The sequence below is a fragment of the Cnephaeus nilssonii genome (assembly GCF_951640355.1).
Source record: "Cnephaeus nilssonii genome assembly, chromosome: 3".
NCBI classification, from domain to species: Eukaryota; Metazoa; Chordata; class Mammalia; order Chiroptera; family Vespertilionidae; genus Cnephaeus; species Cnephaeus nilssonii.
This window is the reverse complement of record NC_137074.1, coordinates 19,511,446-19,532,150: the sequence shown is the minus strand read 5'-3', so window position 1 is coordinate 19,532,150 and position 20,705 is coordinate 19,511,446. Positions and strand designations below refer to the sequence as shown.

The 20,705-nt window shown below is 45.3% G+C and overlaps 1 protein-coding gene across 1 annotated transcript in view; it reads right to left on the bottom strand.

Moving 5' to 3' along the window:
- Positions 1-890: 890 nt before the first annotated feature.
- ARHGEF26 (Rho guanine nucleotide exchange factor 26) overlaps positions 891-20,705 on the bottom strand; it is a 114,928-nt gene continuing 95,113 nt past the window's right edge. The window contains exons 11-14 of the mRNA XM_079766246.1: positions 18,012-18,221; positions 6,769-6,836; positions 5,140-5,244; positions 891-4,450 (exon numbers count right to left, since the gene is read on the bottom strand). Of these exons, the coding sequence (XP_079622372.1) occupies positions 4,308-4,450; positions 5,140-5,244; positions 6,769-6,836; positions 18,012-18,221 (526 nt within the window). The 3' untranslated portion in view covers positions 891-4,307. The remainder of the gene's footprint in view (positions 4,451-5,139; positions 5,245-6,768; positions 6,837-18,011; positions 18,222-20,705) is intronic.

The following is a 20,705-nucleotide window of genomic DNA, read 5'->3' as shown; positions in this document are numbered from 1 at the left end:
ATGTCCTGCCCAGATGCACTTATTCCTTTAGCTGCTGGAAGTGCTATCAAGATGACAGCCTTCACCCTCTGCAGGAATTGTAGGGAGTCCTCTCAACTAGGGCCACTTCCTCTTTCTGGGGACAGTTTACACCATATGGTGGTCAAAACAGGGTTATAAAGGTGCAGTCCTTGCTAAGTGCCCTCTCCCCTCTCCTCTGGAGTCCAGTTATATATCCTTGCATTCCACATGTCTCTTCTCTCCATGCATCCATGTAGGTTCCTTCTAGCCTCCCTTCCAGTTCACCAATATCTCTTTTAACAATCGAATCCTATGTAAAAACCCAGTTACACAATTTCTAGCTGTTGTTGTTTTTCCTGTCACTTCTTGAAGTTGTTAGTTCTGTATTGCATTTTAAAGTTTGGCTTTATCTCCATGAGCATAGCTATTAAAATTATTTTATAGTCTCCAATGATTTAAATATCTAGAATCCCTATGAGTATCAGTTTTTTCTGTATCATGATGCTGGGTCTCAGATTTATTTATTTTTTTCTGAACCTTTCATTTGCGAATTTGTTTTTGGAAATACTTGAGAAATAAGATGATGCTAGCTTCCTCTAGAGTAGGTTTTGTTTCCTTCTGTCAGGATCTTAGTATTCTAGAAGCCCAAAAAAGGGAGGCTGCAGGTCCTCAAGATTCATATTCTCACTCCAGAGTAAGCCCTTGGAAGACCCAATCCACAACATGGGAGAGTATGGCAGGCACTATGGCCAGCGTCATTTAGCACTGCAAGTCCGCCAAGTAACTCCACCTCTCTGTTGCTTTCCAAAGTCCAGCGAATATAACAGTAATTTAGAATGGAGGCTGGAGCGGGGGGGGGGGGGGGGGGGGGGGCATCCCCAGAGATGGCACTTCTCTCTCTTTCCCTTCACTAGCTTGTGTGGAAATGTAACAAAGGTTCCTTTGATTGGTGTATCCTATCACATGGCTGTATTTTAGCTACACGCAATACTGGGAAACTAACTTAGCATTTTAAGGATTTAGAACGGGTGTTGGAGGCAGAAATCTAAGATGACTCCTGATCTCTGCTTCCTTGGTTGTGTCTGTGATTATGTTGCACTGAATGGCAAAGGAATCTTGCATATTTAATTAAGATGCCAAACCAGTTGCTTTTGAGTTAATCATAAAGGAGGTCATTCTGTGGGTCTAATATAATTATAGGAGTTCTTTAAAAGCAGAGTTCTTTTCCCCTGCTGGTAGCATATTATGTAGGAAGTCAGAGAGGGATCCCAAGTGTGAGGATTCAACATGCCACTGCTGCCTTAAGGATGGAAGAAGCCACGTGGCAAGGAGTATGAACAGCCAGTGGAAGCTGTGAGCATTCTCTCCCTCACCCGGCACCGGCAGCCAGCACAGAAACAGGGACCTCAGTCCAACTGTCACAAGGAACTGAAGGTGTGAATGACAGGTAAGAGCTTGAAAGAAGACACCTTAGCTCCCTCCAGCTGAGAAATCAGCCAGCCAACACTCTGACTTTAGTCTGCGATGCTCTAAGCAGAGAACCCCACCAGGCCATCCTGGACTTCTGACTACAGAACTATGAGGTAGCCCTGGCCGGTGTGGCACGTTTAAGCATCGTCCCATGTACTGAGAGGCTGCCGGTTCGATTCCCAGTCTGGGCACATGCCTGGATTGCAGGCTAGATTCTCAGTACAGGGCATGTAGGAGGCAGCCAATAGATGTTTCTCTCTCATCAATGTTTCTCTCTCCCTGCCTCTCTCTCTAAAAATTGAAAACATTTTTAAAAACTGTGGGATAAAAAATGAGTGTTGTCTTATAGAAATCTGTCACACAGCAAAAAAAAAAATAAATAAAATAAAACAACTAACTATAGAATAACTTTCTTTGCCTTCCACCAGATTCACAAGGTGGTGAAATTTCACAAGCACAAAGGTTTAGATACTGGTTGGCTAAAATGAGTAAGATACACTCCAGGGGTCAACAGCAGTTAGGGGACTGTGAACTATTTAATAGAAGCTAGTCAGTCATGCAGTTTTGTGGAAACCATGAGAAGAAACAGCATGGTCCAGCTCTTAAAAATGCTCCAGCCTTCTGGGGCAGCTGATGCCAACACGTACCCAAGGACACACCTGTTCCCTTCAATGTCAGCTGCCGATATCTTTTTCGTAGAACTCAGATTTGGCCAGGAATTCAGCAAACTATTTACTTAAATGAAGATACAGTACATTAAATCACATCAGGACAAATGAACACGTATATACAAAATCTTTATAAATTCACGTTTCGCCAAAAGTGTACAAGCAGTCTCAATTCATTGGGACAAAAATGAGTATTTTTGTTCTCCACAGGTCGCTGAATGAAATTGTGCAATTCAGAGAAGCTATTCTAGAACCTGAACTAGGTTGGAAAACAGCACTGTGTCACGTAAAAACGACACACATGGTGAATGTGTTAAATACCTGCTGTAAAACACTTTATACCTAACAACAGTATTAACCTGCTTGCTAAATAGGGCTCTGATTTATACGATGCACAAATTTCCAAAACTGTTTGACATCTCTACTTATAAATTAATTCACAGGACTCGTGTAGTTGCTTTTTAGCGTATGGGTATTAGCAAAAGTAACACAAAATGATCCCTGTGCAAGCAACAGATTTACCTTCCTTCCTAAATGAAAACATCAGGTTAGATTAGATTACAACTTGTTCCCCTCTCCTCCAAAAACATCTCTGACATTAACGAGGAAGGAGACAGATTTTTTTTTATCAGTCCCCAACATCTCTTGCTGTGGCCTCCTGCTGTGACTTCCTGACCCACAAGGAACTCAGGGCCTGGCATGTGTTTTATTCCCTGAAATGTATGCAGAGGGAAAGGGGAGTCATTGGGTGTGTGTGTGGGGGGGGGGGGGGGGGGGGCAGAAGGCCCAGGGTGCTCCTCCCTGGCTCATGGCTGAGGTGGCAGGACTCAGGGCACACGAGCCAAGTATACTTATCTCCCGCACTAGGCTTCTCAACTTTACTGCCAATTGGAGTAACTGGTTGGCAGACAGCAGCTGGGCGTGTCACTCAGAGATCTGAGGCCTTCGATCATGCATCTTTGGCCAGGTTTTACCCGTTGGTGGAAGAGAAGAGAATGGAGCAGAGAGCGAACATAGCTGAGGGTAAAGATCAGCTCTCCCCTCTCAATCTTCCAAACCTCACGCCCTGTGTCCGAAACACACTTTTAAAATGACCGTTCTCTCTCCTCGCACGAGTGGAAGAAATCAAGTTCTGCAGACACCTGCGGGAAAGAGAGGCTCCGATGTCAGCCAGGGAGGCCTTCAGCGCAGAGAAAATGGGTTCCCCCATGAAAGGCAAAATGTTGTTTCAGTTCAGTACCATGCTGGTTTCTCCATACCTCTTAAGGCCGAATCTGGTCTTCCTGGGCAGGGTTCAAGTGTTTCAGCCCATTTCCTATTTGGAAACGAGTGGGATGAGAAACAGTCAAAAAGCTCGCATTACTGAAGGCGAAGCAGCCTCATGTCTGTGTATCAGCTCAGTTGGGATTACTTTTTAAAGCAGGAGCCCTGTCCTATATTTAAGATTTTCTCACATATGTGAACCACCTACATTTTATGCTGTTAACGTAGCTTAGTGTTATTAGGCTATACTTGTCTTAGATGGGTAAGATGGATATTTAAAAAAAAAAAGTAAGGCCTCCTACTTCCCTGCTGACCAGGAGAGAGGTGGCAACAATTCAAGTGTCAATTTCCCTTGCCCGGGAAGAGGTTTAAAAAAAAAACGTTGCTCACCTTCAGAACTCTGTCAGTTTCTTTCAAAATCCACATAGCATTCTAGTCAGAGCTAAAAAGTCAGAGCAGGAAACGTATATACAAAACTGAGCACTCCTTCAAGACAGAAACGCTTGCTAATGCTGGGAAAGTCACCTAGAGGAGATGCTTACACAGGGAGAGCCCACTCTTGGCTAAGTGAGGCTAGAGAATCAGGATACAGCATCGTATGTACATGTTTTATCGCCAGATACAGTGCAGCGAGGAGGAGCCGAGGCCCTGGGTCCGCATGGGGACTGCTCGCTCAGGTACTCTGCTTACCTAGAGGTTTGCAACAGGATCGTTGTGCACACACCCGGCTTTGCGAACTAGCCTTTCTCCCGAGAGAGCAAGACCACCGGGCAAGCTTAAAGGCAAATGTTTCCCTCCTTTCCATCGAGTCGGCTGTGTGAAAACTCAGAAGAACACCAGCCCTGAACCAGCCCACCCACCACGATGCAGTGCAAATCTTGCAGTCGCAAAAGGCCACCAGAGAGGCTACACGTTGGTCTCCAGTCCTAGCAAACGTCCCATTCGCTCCACGTTCTTATCGATGGTGGCTTGACACGTTATCTCCTTGGCACACTCCATAGGAAACCAGCCCCTTTCTCCATCTCGCAGTCTCTCCCCTTCATACCAGCCTGCAGAGAAGAAAGAGAGTCCTCATGAAGCAACGCGTGTCTGGATGTATTTCCACTGTGCTCGGCTCCAACAAGGAAGGATGTTGGGTACCACAGATGACGGAAGGTGGAGAGGGAGGTGGGACAGAGGGGATGGCTTCAAGGAGGATGAATGACATGATCAGAGGCGCCAAAGTGAGCAGCAGAGTCAGTAGGTGAGTTTGGGCTGAGCTGGGGAAGAGGGCGCTTTGGGTAGGGGCATGAGAACTAGGTGACTGGGAAGGAAGGAAAACTTTTCATAGCTCCTTTCGAATAACAAACCACGGGACTGCATCCCTTTTCAAAAACATGTAAGAGGCAGAGAGTGTAGAAAGAAGAGAGGCTGGTGCACAGGAGAAAACAAAAGGGATAGCCCTAACCAGTTTGGCTCAGTGGATAGAGCGTCGGCTGGGGACTCAAGGGTCCCAGGTTCGATTCTGGTCAAGGGCATATGCCTGGGTTGTGGGCTCAGTCCAACGTGCAGGAGGCAACCAATCAATGATTCCCTCCCATCATTGATGTTTCTATCTCTCTCTTCATCTCCTTTCCTCTCTGAAATCAATTAAAATATATATTTTTAAAAAAGGGATATGGAATATGCGCATGAATAACGAAAAGCAGACTCCCAGGTTCTTCACCCCCTGAATGCCCGTAAGGACACTTGCACTCACCGTCGCTGACACGTTGATAAATGAGGACCACGTCGGCCACCTGCAGGGAGAGCTCGTCTGGCTGCTTGGCGGTAAACGATCTAATGATTTCTACCTGGGTCAGTGCTAGGGAGGAAAGGGAACATCCTGAGCTGCCGGCAGCAGAGGGAGAACAGAACAGATACAAATCAATGGTGCTCTCAGTCTTTCTGTGCAGCTCAGGGCCGGCGCTAATGGAAACAAGTTAGGCTTCTATGAAGAAGCAGGAAATCTTTCCCAGGAGCTCTCATACTGGGCTAAGAGCTTTATAACTTCAGAAGCTCAGAGTCCAGAGAGGCCTTTGATGACGTATGAATCCCCTCCAGAACAGCCTTGATAAGGAGCCATTAGTCACGTCACATAATGGGGCAGAAAAAACAGCCACATGCACTGGGGAAACTGAGATAAGACAGGTTAGGTAACGTGCCAAGGACATGCAACTGATGATGAAATCCACAACACGCCCGGTCCTCCAGGCTCGCATCCAAGGTGCTTTCCCCATCAGTAGCAGCACATGGAAGCTGCCAAAGAGGTTTAGAAATAAAAAGATCTCCAACCAAAAGTTAGAGAGCATTTTGAGTTTCCCCATTATGCTAAATTGTAATAAAGCCATTAACTTCAGTGACTTGGTACTGACGACGAGACTAATTAGTTTTTTTTAATACAGAACTTGATTCTATGAACTTTTATTCCAATCCATCACTTTAGCTTTGGCTCTACGCTTAAAGCTGTGACTTCTGGGTGTTCCCGGACAAACAGTTTTGTTGCCCTTTATTCTCTGGGTTTGACCTTCCAGCTAGAACCATCCAGAGAAGCATAATGTCAGCGTGAAGGCGCTAATACACCACCCTGGACCGCACCAGTTCCTAGTTCTCTAGGAGAATGAAATACATTTTGCTACTATTATCACTTCAATTAAAAAAAAAAAGGTCAAAAGGAATGGTAAAGCCATTGTCTTTAAGGTTAAAAATACATTTCAGCTTAGGTTGAGACAGTCAGTATGGCTTAACCTTTTGCACTCGGATGTCGAGTGTGACGGTTATTGAATGTATCAATAATTTGAAATATAAAAAAATCCAAATAAATAAGTTGGTATGAAAAGAAACTCCAGTTTTTTATTCTACTGCCGCGCTTTGTAAAATCTGGGGTATTTAAAAAATTAAAGCCCGAGTAGAATAAAGGAATCGAGAAAAAAGCAAGCGAGTGCAAAGGGTTAAACATGCAGCCAATGGCCCTAAACCACAGCTAAAAATGCAAGAGCTTTACCTTTACAAGTCCAAGCAAGGCTTTCAATGGATATTTAATTCCATCTTTCCAATAACCCGGTGCTGTGCTAGTCTATATATATCATGATGCCCCCGACTGCAGAAGGTCAAAGTGGCTCGGGGTGGATATGCCACAACGTACCGCGTTTACACAACAAAGAACAACTGCACCTTGGATGTGAGTTCAGAGTCCTGGCCTTCCAAAGCAGGGATCTCCTAGCTCTGATGTAGGACAGGCAGCAGGGAGGAAAGAAACCTGGGGGATCATGAATACCCTAGCGTCCAGCAGGGGGCAGAGCCCCTCCACGGTCCGCCTTGCAGCACAGACAGCCCAGGAGTTACTTACAGGTTCGGTCAGGAGGCTGCTTCCCGCTGCTGTGTCCCAGGGCAGTGATCCAGCGGGCTCGCTCACTCCTAAACACACAGGGCAGAGCCAGCTGAGAGACGCAAGGTGCTTACAGAGAATGAAGTATGTCCTAGAATGCAAAGCCACTTCCCAAACAGGGGAGAGATGACCGAGAGAGGTAGGGGGCTGACCTTCACAACCAAGGTAAGAGGTTTTAAATGGCCATCTGGGACACTTAAACCATTCTGAATGAATTTGGCTAGCTGTGGAGAAGTGGAACTTCTCACTTGACAGTTTGACCTTTAATGAAGAGCTGATTACACTTACACATTGCAATCACAAAAAGATGTTCAGTAACTCATAATCTGAATTAAACATTTCAAAAAAGTAAATTTCCTTAAAAAAGAAAAAAAATCCCACTAAGGCAGTCTCCCTCCATGCCCTCCTCTTCCTCCCCCGCCGCCCCCCCCCCCCCCCATTAATCAAACCATTTCGGAAAAGATGAGAAACTTGATATATTTAAAGCTACTTTGTTCCCCCTTCAACTAATATTGCCAACTATGAGCTTTATTGAAACAGAAATTTTTGATCTTTTTAAGACTGTGCTCAAATGCTTATTAATATGGCTTTAATGAGTACAGCCAAAACTAATCCAAGGCAAAAAACAACCAAGACTTTTTCTACAACAGTAAGCTATATTTACATGAATCAAGATAATTATTTAATGAAAGGATCAAAAGTTTCATATAAGCAAGCACTACTCCATAATACAGTTTACGGCCTGGAAAAGCTAAATATCGGGACTGCAATGAAATGAACCACACACCCATACACACTTTGAAATCTCTTAAGAAGCATTTATTAAGTCCACACGACGTGGCAGACACAGCACTCGACATCCATCCATTATATCATACAGTCCTCCCAAAGGCCGGTGAGAAAGACGCGAATACTAAGTCCTGACATCCGAGATTCCAACCAAGGTCAATTTCTACTAGGGCCACTCTGCCTTCTTACCTTCTTCATGGCCAGTACTTGAAAAACAATTTTTCCCCTCCCATCATAGCTTGCACCTAAAAGATGCTTCTTTCTCACTAACACCCCATCTATTTTTTTTCTAATAAAAAAAGAAGTCAACTTTGTTAGTGTTATCAACAGCAAAATTAAAATACTAAAGCAGTATGGTTGATATTTCCCTTGTATTCTATGCTTTTTAAATTATTAATCCTACAGTCCTGGAACCAGTGTTTTTAGGTATCATGTTCCTTCTTATATGTATCAAAACTCATACTGCCCATCTTTTTAAAAAAATATATTTTTACTTATTTCAGAGAGGAAGGGAGAGGGAGAGAGAGAAACATCCATGATGAGAATCACTGATCGGCTGCCTCCTGCACGCCCACTCCTGGGGATGGAGCCCGCAACCCGGGCATGTGCCCTAACTGGGAATCGAACCATGACCTCCCGGTTCATAGGTCAATGCTCAACCACTGAGCCACACTGGCCGGGCTCTGCCACCCCTTCTTCACCCCCATGTGTATCCACCCTCCATCCAGACAGAGCAGCCGCTGTCCAGTGCTAGAACGCGGCATGCTGCTTCACACCTTTCCCACTGGCTCTTTTCACTCTCACACACAACCTTCCTGCCGTTTTACCGAGCTAGACCCCTCATAATCGCTACGTAAAAATTTTAAATTGAAGAACGTACATAAAACACTGCGCTGATCTTACGTGTAAACAGCTTTGCGAGTTTCCTTAGGTTTACACACGTATACATGCTACCAGGTCAGGAGACACGCGCCAGATTTCCCTTTATCCCTTTCCAAGCAATCACCTCCCGGAAATGTAACCACTGTTCGGGCTTCCACCAACATGAACTAGTGCTGCCTATCCTGTTCTGTATGAAAATGGAATCCCATGCTGTGTCCACTTTTGTTTCTGACTTCTTTTGTTCCACACCCCCACTCCACATTGAAAACACAGCCTCACCTCCTGCAGGCAGCTTCCTCTGATGCGTGCACCCATACTTCGTCCCCATCCCAGTCTGGCCGTCCCGTTCCCACACACCCCTCTGCACACTCCTGGTCCTCATGAAAGCAGGCATCATATCTATACGGCTCACTGCCTGGCACAGGGCAGGGCCTCAGCAAACACCTGCTGACCTATGAAATCATGTATCACTCATCTCACACGGACCCCCCAACATTTACTGACTTGCCTGTTTCTCTCACCAGGCCATACACTCCAGGAGGGTAGGAACTGGGCCTTGTTCTAAACAGTTTTACTTTCGTGACAGGTACAGGACTTCTTTGCATTTTGCAAGTACCATCTAATCTTGTCTGATCAAAAATCTTGGAAGAAAATACTGGCATGATTATTTCCATGTTCCCAGAGGACAAAGCTGAAGTTTGGAGTGTGAAGTGCCTGCTCACAGTAAAACAGCCAAGAAGCGGTCAGGCCGGCATGGCTCAGTGGTTGAGTGTCGACCTATGAACCAGGAGGTCACAGTTCAATTCCTGGTCTGGGCACGTGCCTGGGTTGCAGGCTCGAACCCCAGCAGTGCAGTCAGAAGGTAAAGAGACAAACATCTCTCATTATTGATGTTTCTATCTCCCTCTCCCTTCCTATCTGAAATCAATAAAAATATATTAACAAAACACACCAAAACAAACAAACAAACAAAGTCATGCAGTGCAGTCAGAAGGTAAAGCCAGGTGGTCTGGGGTCCACGAGCTGGGGTTCCCTAGTGGGGGCTCACGGCATAACGAGAGAAGGCGGGAAGCGTGGACACCGCAGTGTGCGGACAGACAGACTTCTTTAGAAGAGGAGGAGGAGGCTGGGCTCTGCGGGCTGGAGTGTCAGGAGTAACATACACAATGTAAACAGCACTCACCATGCTGCCGGGCGTTTAAAAACATTCAAAGGGCTTCCGGATGGTTTTATCAGGGACACGAGAGCATCCTTTCCTTTAAAATCACCCCAAGCAAACCCTTCAATCTGTGATATCATCTCTTTGTGGGGTACGATCTACTTATTTATTTATTTTTTTACTCGGGCTCAACTGGAATTTGCAAAGTACAAAGGAAACTGAAAACCAAGTATCTTACGGGTGGGAGGGCTGCTCACCAAGAGAAGCCTAAAATGACCCATCTGCGTTCTCTCTGTGCCACATCCACAAGCCAGCCCGCTCGGTGGCTCGCCGCGGCCCGCGCCACGGCCCCTGCTGCTGGCGGCAGCCTCCACGTCAGGTTTCCCTGGCACGGCACTGCCCTGGCAGCGAGTGGCCGCTTTCAGCCGGGCCTCCCCCTGCAGCCAGTTTCCAGAGGCCCAGATGAAACCCTTCCCTCCTGTGGCATGCTGCCGGGATGCTAATGCAGCGCGCAGACACGGCGGCCCCTCGCAGGGACTCCGGAGGACAGAACAACACACTCCTTGTTGCCCTGGCTGAAAGGGGCCCCTTCTTGAAATGGCTTCAATGGAATAGATGCTGTCAGAACCTCACGACTTCCCCTAGGGCCTCCAGGAGCCCTGCCAAGGAGCACCCCCCCCCCCCCGTCCCCCGTCCCCCTCCGCCCCCGCCCCGCTGTCAGCTAGCAGAGAGCACAGTTCTCCTCTCACACAGGGAGGAGGCGCTCCATAAAAGACGGGAGTCTAAGAACAAGGCAAACCAGGCCCAGACATACCCATGATGCAATGTAGATATCAAGTCCGGGGCTCACTCCAGACAGCTCTTTTCTCGGGGGACAATAGGAACCAATCAACATGAAGTCACAGGGACCCCCCCACACCCAGTTCCTAGACGTGTCCCTTGGCCCAAACAAAGTGCGAGAATAAACAGGGCTGCCCTCATGGGGACCTGGGCATGTCCACCTCTAAGGCTCTCCGACCACTGCTTTCTCCCACATTCACTGAGCGCGGGCCTGTGCCAGGGCCTGGGCCAGGCCGAGGCTGCCAAGCGACTAAGTGGGCTCTGCTGCTCTTCACAGGCCTCAGCGTGGAGCACACGGAGCAGAGAACCAACCCAACGCAGAGCCATGGGCCTGGGCAGAGCGCTTTGCACAACACACGTGGCCCAGAGACGGGGAGAGGATGGAGCTGAGAAGAGACGCCTTTGACATGAACATCTGTCCATGCCATCCTTTCAAAACCCCCGCGTCCCCTGTGCAAGGCGTGAACGAGGCAAGCACGGTCCCCTGCGCGGGAGTTTGCTGTGGCAGCACCTCGTCCTGCCTCGCACAGCGTTCACTAAAAACACAGTCGATCAAAGTTAATTGCACACGGTTCGCAGATACAGCAGAGCTGGACTTTCCTTGAAACCCAGGCATCGGCTAGAAAAGACAGATAAACACTGAGAAAGTGCAGAGACGGCTTTTAAACGAAGAGGCAAGGCTCAGGATGAGGCTGAACGGAATGGAATGCCCACCAAGGACCTGACCCCCGGCCTGGTCCTCCGGACCTTTCCATAGAGGCTAAGTGACCCCGGCTGCTGCCTCACCTTCCTTTCATCCTTCTTACAGTGGCATTTGACCAGATACCTTTGGGGTTCCTTCTCACAGCCTAGACATTTACCTGTGGTGCCTTTTGAAATTCGTCTATACCCACAGCCTTTGGTTAAAAGTCCTCCAAGCGTGCGTAACGAGTAAGACAGTGGAGATGCTGTATTTGTTCACTCTGACACGCAATTCAACGAGCTGAGTTCCACAGAGTGTTCCATGAAAGAAAACTCACAGGGTAAGAAGGAAAATGCCGTCATGATGCTGTGTGACCAAGCCAATGGAGCTGGACTCCAGCCGGAGCAAAATCATTCCCCTAGCCCCGTGGTCGGCAAACCGCGGCTCGCGAGCCACATGCGGCTCTTTGGCCCCTTGAGTGTGGCTCTTCCACAAAATACCGCGGCCTGGGCGAGTCTATTTTGAAGAAGTGGCGTTAGAAGAAGTTTAAGTTTAAAAAATTTGGCTCTCAAAAGAAATTTCAATCGTCGTACTGTTGATATTTGGCTCTGTTGACTAATGAGTTTGCCGACCACTGCCCTAGCCCATTAAGGGTGCTAAAATTTAGGTTTTGTGACATGCACTAAAGTGTAATTATTTCTTGTCATATCTAATAGCTCATGAGACCTAGTCTAGTCCAGAATCCTGGAGTTCACCCGCGGTGGGCCAATTGTTTCCTGGATAACGAAAGATCCGTACTATCACCTGCCCTCCTCCTTCACTGGGGTCAGTAATGAGGATCACAAACGATAATGAATTTTGCCGGACTCTGTACAAGTAAAAGATCATTACTGGACATGGATTCAAGATTCAACAAGGAGAAAATACTCCGGCCTATAATAAATATATATTTTTTCCATGCCCATTGTCATCTCTATATTGTGGATGTTCCCTGAAGGGTGTGTAAGAGTCTGTCAAACATACAATTTACAATTTTATTCCATACCATTTACTCCCTGTGGTTAATTAAATCATTAACATAAGCAGGAAGAGCGCAAAAGACTCCCAGCAATCCATGCGCCTTTGTCGGCAGGCCCAGGAGTTGGCTGTCTGCACAGCCGACAGGACCAACCCCATCCATTAGGCTCCCAGTTCTTGCGAGAGAGAAATGTTGAGAAGGATCTTTGATTACCGTGAGAGATGATTATCTCTTATCGCTAAAAATAATGGGTGAAGAAAGTTTGTGTCCACCACGGAGTACCTCCTGGCATCCCATCACTATGTACACTGGACCCAGATGCCATCCAAATTCCACTGCGGACAAAGGATGCCAAGGCCGCCACTTGCCACGGCCCCTGCTCTGTGCCAGCAGCAGCTGTCTGGGCTTCATTTGAATGAAGGCGGACAAAGGGGGCTCTCCGGCTCCCACATTCCTCTTGAAAGGCCCAGAGGGAAAAGAGAGGAGAGTAGTGAAACATTCTTCCTTTGTCCTTTCATAAAGGGTGAGCTTTTGTAGTTTTCACAGACTACTGTCTCATTAACAAGACAACGACTTAAGATCTTTAACAGGCAAACAGATAGAGCAGTATACATGGCCTAGATGTACATCCTAAAAAATAAATAAAGTTTAACCATTTCCTTAATGAGCAAACGTTGTAAAACACGTGGAATATAGAGAAATTTGCTCCGGCACCAAAAGGAGGACCCTGAACAGAGACTGAGAGAGAGGCAGTATTTCCCTACATGTGGCTACTACTCTGCCTTCCTTTGGATAAAGAAAAGCTAATTATATTCACTGTGGGTCAATTCCAAAAATATTTATTGGGAACTTGCTATGTACAAAGTGAGACAAGGAAAAAAACCAGAGCTGAGTGTGGAATTTAGTCATAACTCCATGCAGAATTGATTAGAGAGAAGATGGTTAGGTATTTCAAAAGGTAAGTGGCGTATGGGGTGTCCTAGGAGGAGGGAGTGGAGTGGAAACACGTGGAAAGCTGCAGTAGACTTTAACCTTTTGCACTCGGATGTCGAGTGTGACGGTTATTGAATGTATCAATAATTTGAAATATAAAAAAAATCCAAATAAATAAGTTTGTATGAAAAGAAACTCCAGTTTTTTATTCTACTGCCGCGCTTTGTAAAATCTGGGGTATTTAAAAAATTAAATCCCGAGAAGAATAAAGGAATCGAGAAAAAAGCAAGCGAGTGCAAAGGGTTAATACAGGAAGGGCTGGCCGGTGATGGATCTGTGCAGATTGGGAGCATCAGAAATGACACCAAGTCTCCAGACCGGGTAACTGGAAACGGATCAAGACACGAGCATGCTGGGGAAAGCGGTGGGTAGTGGTGATGCCTGGCTTCAGACAGGTTGCATTTCTGAAGGGAAAGTGAAGAGGGATGGTTAGATGTGGACATAAAACTAAAACGAGATTCTTTGAGAAAGAATCTCCAAAAGGGGTTAGCCTCAGTCTGATGGTCAACATTAAATGGCCTTAGAGGTAAAGAAAGAAGAAGACTGACTGGGTGTGATAACTAGGAAGCCATGGCTAATTTTGGGTGGGGCGGCCTCAGCAGGGAGGCAGAGGAAGCCATATAGAAGATGGTTAAGGGGTAACTCCATATAAAGTACCAAAAATCCAAAGCATCACTGACCCCTCTCTTTCACGCAGTGCCATCCAACTCATAGTACGTCAGTCCTGTTGTCTCTGTCTCCTAAATGTAATATTTCCATCTCCCTTTATATACTGTGGCCGAGGGCACCACCCCGAAGCCCCTTGACCCCTCCAACATGGCCGGAGTTGTTCTCCCCCTAGAAACTTCTACCTCCCCTCCAGTCTTCCAGGGATCCCCCTACCATGGCTTATGAAGCTCTAGATTAGTGCTTTTCAAAATATCTGTGGTGAAGAAATAGTCCTCACCACCCAATCCATTGTGAACCAAGTGTTTTCAGAAATCCAATAAAAAAGAATTACTGTTAAAAAATAATTATATGCTTTGATGCTAAAGAAATGTCAAATTACTATACATTTTGAACCCCTACCCTCATGCCAGGTTGGTAATGTTTGGAGATTAAAGCCCACAGAAGGCCCTGGAAGAGCTCTGCTCCGAAATGCTCTGGCCTGCACCGGCCTCTCGACCACCCACCCGCTCCCCGGTTTATTCTTATCTACCTACATTCACCATGTTCAAGCCAAGTTTGACAACATCAAACTCGTTTCCTTAGGAGTTTTGCACTCGTCATTTCCTTTGCCTAGAATATTCTGGCTCTGCATTTTCCTATGGGTAACTTCTTGTCACTCAGGGCTCTCTGTTCAAATGCCACCTCAGCAAAGTCTTCCTGCACCATCTAACTTAGAGTACAAGACCCAGCATTCAACATTCACTCCAAATCCCATCGCCTGGCTTTGCAGTCCTCACTGCATTTACATTGACTTTTAATTGGATCAAGAAGAAGTACTTTCCCACTGCCCCAGCTCATGGAAGGCCACTTGCCCAAGCTGACTGCCCAAAGTTCACTGCCATCCAGTCACCCTCCTTGAGGGCGGGAAGAACACAGATGTAAGCTGCTCACATGAACAGAAGCCCAAAGGGCAGGGATCTGGTCTCTACTGTTCGTGGCTACATCCTAGCACTTACAGTAGCTCTTGAAAGGATGCCCAATAAAAGCGCTGAATTAACAGGGGGAAATGAAGACGACGCTCTCAAGAAGTTCAGCTGTAATAGGAAGGAGAGATTTAGGGGTAGAAGATGGGCAAGACAGAAAACAAAGGAGCCCAGTCACTGTGGCTCAGTGGTTAAGTGTCAACCTATGAACCAGGAGGTCATGGTTAGGTTCCGGGTCAGGGCACATGCCCGGGTTGCAGGCTCCATCCCCAGTAGGGGGCGTGCAGGAGGCAGCCAATCAGTGATTCCTTTTCATCATTGATGTTTCTATCTTTCTCTCCTTGTCCCTTCCTCTCTGAAATCTATAAAAATATATTAAAAAGAAAAACTAAGGAGAAAAATGAATTATCAAGAGTGGCACAGACAGCAAGCAGCCAGAATTTTGGGGGACAACATCACCACGAGCAGCCCTGACGGGTGTCTTCATAGAGGGAAGACCGGGCATGAGCCCTGAGGGGGGATGCACTTGGTAATTCAAGGCGGTCTGAAGAGGGCATTCCAGGGAGGGGGAAAAACATGGGCAAAGGAACAACAACAACAACAAAAGTAGTTTTAAGCAGACAATAATGTTTCAGATACATATATTCAGCATTTTATTATAAAATATTTCAAAGCATATAATATTTAAAAAATTTATCATCTACGTTTCCACAAACTTTTTCCTTTTTACAGCTTACGGACTTGGGGAAAAAAATCCACATTTTAATAGTTTCCCACATTTTTTAAAAAAATATATTTTATTGATTTTTTTTTACAGAGAGGAAGAGAGAGGGATAGAGAGTTAGAAACTTCGATGAGAGAGAAACATCGATCAGCTGCCTCTTGCACACCCCCTACTGGGGATGTGCCTGCAACCAAGGTACATGCCCTTGACCGGAATCGAACCTGGGACCTTTCGGTCCACAGGCCGACGCTCTATCCACTGAGCCAAACCGGTTTCGGCGTTTCCCACATTTTATAGCAACTGGCTTCCTAGTATCCCTTCTAGATCCAGAAGAAGGCCACCTGAGCAACAAGGATGGGGCTGTCTATATGGCCCGCAGCTTCTCAGTAAGAAAATTAAAGGGAAAACTCTGCTGCTAGGAAGAATTCCGCATTGAGGAAAGTCAGGGTCTAGTCCCAGCTTTGGCAATAACTCACTTCCTGCAGGCAAATCACTTCACCTCTGTGAGTCTCATTTTACCTTTAGGGGAAAAAAGGGAGTTGGACTACAGACCTATAATTAGGGTCATCACATATTTTATTGTCTAAACAAGATTCTTTTGAGATTCCAAGAAGGTAGTATTCTTCAGTTGGCCAGAACAGACATAATATTGACCCTGGGGAATCAGATTTACCGTCACCTGACTTAGATGCCCCTTCAACTCTGAGATTCTCTCTTTCTCTGGAAACAGCTATGGGCCCCTTCTTCATGTTCTAGAGCTGGCTTGGTGCCTGGCACAGCCCAGATGCTCACCAAGGGTTTGCCCCATTTCCTTCAGCGAGCTTTTCTGCATTCTTCATGTAATCAAAGCTATCGACCTGTTCTTCCTCAATGTCACTGTCATGATTGTTGAACTGTCTTTGTGCCAAACAGCTGCACCCCACCTACTGCTAACTCTACATTTCGTATTTCCCCAGGCGGCCTCTGCTAAGACCAGCTTTTCAAAGAAGGTAAATATTTAGGGATGAACCCTATTTTTTTTCAAATTGAAGAATTAGTAGCCAAAGGATACATGTGACTTGCCTGGGTTCTACAATTACTCAAGGCCAGTGCGGTGGTGAAAACCTTGTTTTCTCAACTGGATTGCTAATGAACTATATTAACCATGTACAAAAGAGGCAAAACATAAAAAATGTATGCACTCCTATACATTTTGCAAATCTTAGAAGCAAAGAAAACATGATACATAGACCCAAACTTTGATTGCTCAAAACCAAGTAACCCAGAGATGACCTGCACATTTCCAATTATGGCATATACCAATTTACCAGATCTTTTTTTTTTTTTTAATTCCTCACCCAAGGGTATGTTTATTGATTTTAGAGAGAGAGGAAGGGAAAAAGGGAGAAACATAGATGTGAGAGAGAAACATGGATTGGTTACTGGGGATTGAACCTGCAACCTAGGTATATGCCCTGACCTGGAATTGAACCCCTCAACCTTTTGGTATACAGACGATGCTTCAACGAACGGAGCCCAGAGTCAATCTGCTAGACTTTTAAATAGCCTATTGTTTTTAAAGGAAAGTGCATATGGCTGTAATATATTTTCCTTCAACACCACATCCGTGTGCTGAAAGTCTTTGTCTAGTTATTTACTTTTGAACTGTAATTGAGTTGCTGGTGGAGTAGAGTGAGGGAGTCACTCCCTTTGTACCCAGGGAGACATCTGCCCCATGCCCTTTCTGGAATGTCCTCTTCCTATTAATTAAAGAACTACAAATATGAGTCAGACACATGAGTTTACTGGTGACATAACTAGATATTCTGAGAATATTTCTGACTGAGGAAATGAATATCCATTCAGCCCGTGGTATGATCAAAAGGCAGGTGGGGGGAGTAATGCTACGGAATGTCCCAGCAAAGGATCCGGCCTCGGTGCAAAAAGAATTGCACACGTCGGTTTACTTCCTACTCTCTTCCAGGAATCTCAGAAACAGTGGTGGAGATGACATAAATTACAAAGGAGACAGCCGGGAAGAGCTCTGCTGTGTTGGCAAGGCCTGGATAAAAAACAAACACTCCTTATAAACACAGAGAAAAGGGAAACACAAAGCAAAACCAACACACTTTCGCCATTACTAACTGCAAGTGATGAAAGAAAGTCTCCAGTTTCTGAGAATGCTCCAGAACATCTGGACACGCACTAACCTCCAAAGTGTTTAAGACGTTTTTATCCTTCAAGTCTTATAAAATCCAAAGCTCAGACATATTACACTCTCTCCTTAGGAGAGGGGCGCCCAAAGGAGGTCTCACACTGCCTGTTTAATCACTTTTCAAACTGAAGGAATGCCTTCCTCAGCCTTGGGAAGGTGTCATCTGCTGGTCACCTGCACAGCCCAGCACATCCCACTCAAGTCCCCTCCCTATTTCCAGGAAGTCCCAGGGCCATGAGGCAGGGAAGACTGATACCAGATGTTCTGAAACCCTCTCCCCACCCATACTCACTGTGTCTCAGCCCCTAGCAGCATTTCCACTCTCTCATTCGCATGGTTACTAAGGACGGTCAGAGTGAAGAGGTGACTGGCAGAGTTCTGTCTTGAATAAAGAATTGTGGAACTGTTCTTCCCTGGAGACGAGGTAAGCTCTTCATTGTCACAAGATTCCACCAATAGCTGATCTCTTAAGGAATAATCATTGACGTTGTAACTTTCTTCACTATAAGGAAAAGCGAAAAGAACATGTCAATAATTCAGTGAATAAGACTGCTACCTGTAATCCCGATGTCAAACAGGACTCTCATCACCATTGCTTGTCTCTCTTCTTCTAATCAAGCCCAACAATTCTTCAGCCTACCAATTTCTACAAGCCATTGACGCTACCACCTTTCTCCCATCCTTAAACCCTTCACCTCTTCTGGTTCATGCTTGGATTTCTTGATGGCTACTTATAATCACTCCTTGCATACACCCTCATCTCCTTGAAAAACCCCAACCCAGGTAGATACAGCTTTCCCTCTACTGTGAATATGTACGTTTGCAGTTGAACATGGGAGAGCTCAATAAATAACTGTTGAATAAATTGATAACTACGCATTTAAGTATAGTCTAGGAACAATGTCAAATGGCTTCCTTATTTAATAATAAACACAAATGTATGAACTTAGGGAAATTAAGAGAAAATAAAAATTCCTATACTAGGAATTTCGGAACAAGCCATTTGCTCAAGATTTCTTAGAATTTCTTTTATTCAGTGCTGAACACCTGTCTGTCAATTACTCCCTTGTACTCTCCTTGAAAAACTATATCTTTTCTAAAATTTAGCTTGATAGAGTGTTCCCTCAGAAAACAGCAAATAGTTATTATATATCAAAGCAAAATACTGCCCTCTGACAAGCCTTCTGTTGCTAGGGTAATAATCTGTATTAACTGAAAGCTCACATGGCAACATCATCCCCAAAGCTCTCCTGGAACTAACTGCCTACAGACCCGCAAAGCCATACTCAGAACATACAACAGTGTTGGGCACACCAAAATGAGGCTTATCAAAGCTCACAATTCTTATAAAAGCAGGAAAGAGGATGATACACGTTACACACAACTAAGATTGTGTGTTTAAAAGACCATGTTTACCAGCAACAAAGCAGTCAGTTTTTGGAAGAGCAGAAAAAGTTTATAATGTGTGTCCCAGATATCTCGGACATGGATTTAATAGCCCAGGCCTCGAGATAAAACAAACAAGCAAGCAAAAGCAAAGCCTCAACAAGAGAAACAACAAGATGAAGGAATGCTTCCTTGTTATGGTCCTCTCTCTGCAGCTCCTCGTTACTCTGGATCCAACTCACAAGTTAAAAAAGACTACCCCGGCTAGTCAAAGGCACTCCATTTCCAGTTAAAATAATTTGCTGCAGATGGAAAATTCCAACCACCCTAATGTTGTGTGCCTGGGTGTTTAGGTAGTGCCTTAAACAATGACACTGAACAGGTATTCTTTGCATTTCCAAAGAAACAGGAGGCAAAGAAATGTACCTACTATAAAGCCAGTCATTCAAGATGACTCACATTCCAAAAAGTCTTTAGCATGTGGTGGTTTCACCTGTTGGGTAGTCCCCACTAGAAGCCAAGACCAAGAGTTTACAGGAAACTAATGTAAACTAATATGAATCAACTACCTAAATCTTCTTTTGCCTCTTAAGTTTTAGAGTTTCTAATTTCCCCAGTGTTGGCCAAAATACAAACAATAGCAGCTATTGTGTTTCATGGGTGCTTTGAATCTTTGTCTTTGAGGGTAATTAGAGACAGAAGGAGGAGATAAATTATAATAGAATGTTTTTAATTGTTCTCTTCAGCGATAAGAAGTACAAGACCATTAAGAGCGAGGGTGACCGCTGACCCAGTTTATGCCTGTTGTTCTCTCAAATATCCAGATTGGGTGATGAACTACGCCACTTTATTCATAGCTTTGAGAGTTCACCTCCAGGTGACAGTTTCTACACATCTGCACATCTGCGTGTCATTGAAGAGGCCTTATAAGGGAACTATCCCACTGTTTTGACTTCTGAGTCCAAAATAGGAAGCAGGAAATGTTTGCCTTTTAAAAAAAAAAAAAATTGATTCAATAGCAATCATCCAATATCATCATTTTATCTAGACCTGTAAACTTCATCATCTCATAATAAATCACATTTACAACTTCACTACTCTTTTAATAAACTTAATATAAAAAGAACATGCTTTCATTTAACAGTAGTAACTTCTTTATCCTTGTCAGCAATTATTCAAACCCAATAAAACAAATACTGAAAAGCATCTCACTCTTGCTAGCCGGTTCACTGCTCATGCTCCCTCGCACACGCACACACAGTTAATCTCCTAAAGGTTCAAAGTAACCGCATTTCCCCTCTCCAGGCCCGCTAAATACTGAAATGCCTCCTCCTGATGTCAGTCAGCACCCACTATCGCTCTCATGCTGATACAGAGGATAACATATGTGTTAAAATATGTGCTTCAGCAGAAGGAAGGGGGGGGGAACCTATAGCCAGATGCAGCTATTTCCGACCCTAGCTCCCTCCTCTGCTTCCTCGCTCCTGTCCAGTAAGTAGAAAGCAGGCGAAGCTGGGCTGGGAAAGAAGCCCCTTTCCGGAGGGAAGCTGATGCTAATCACACTTCCCCATGTTTGTCTCCAGCGCTCAGCAAACATATG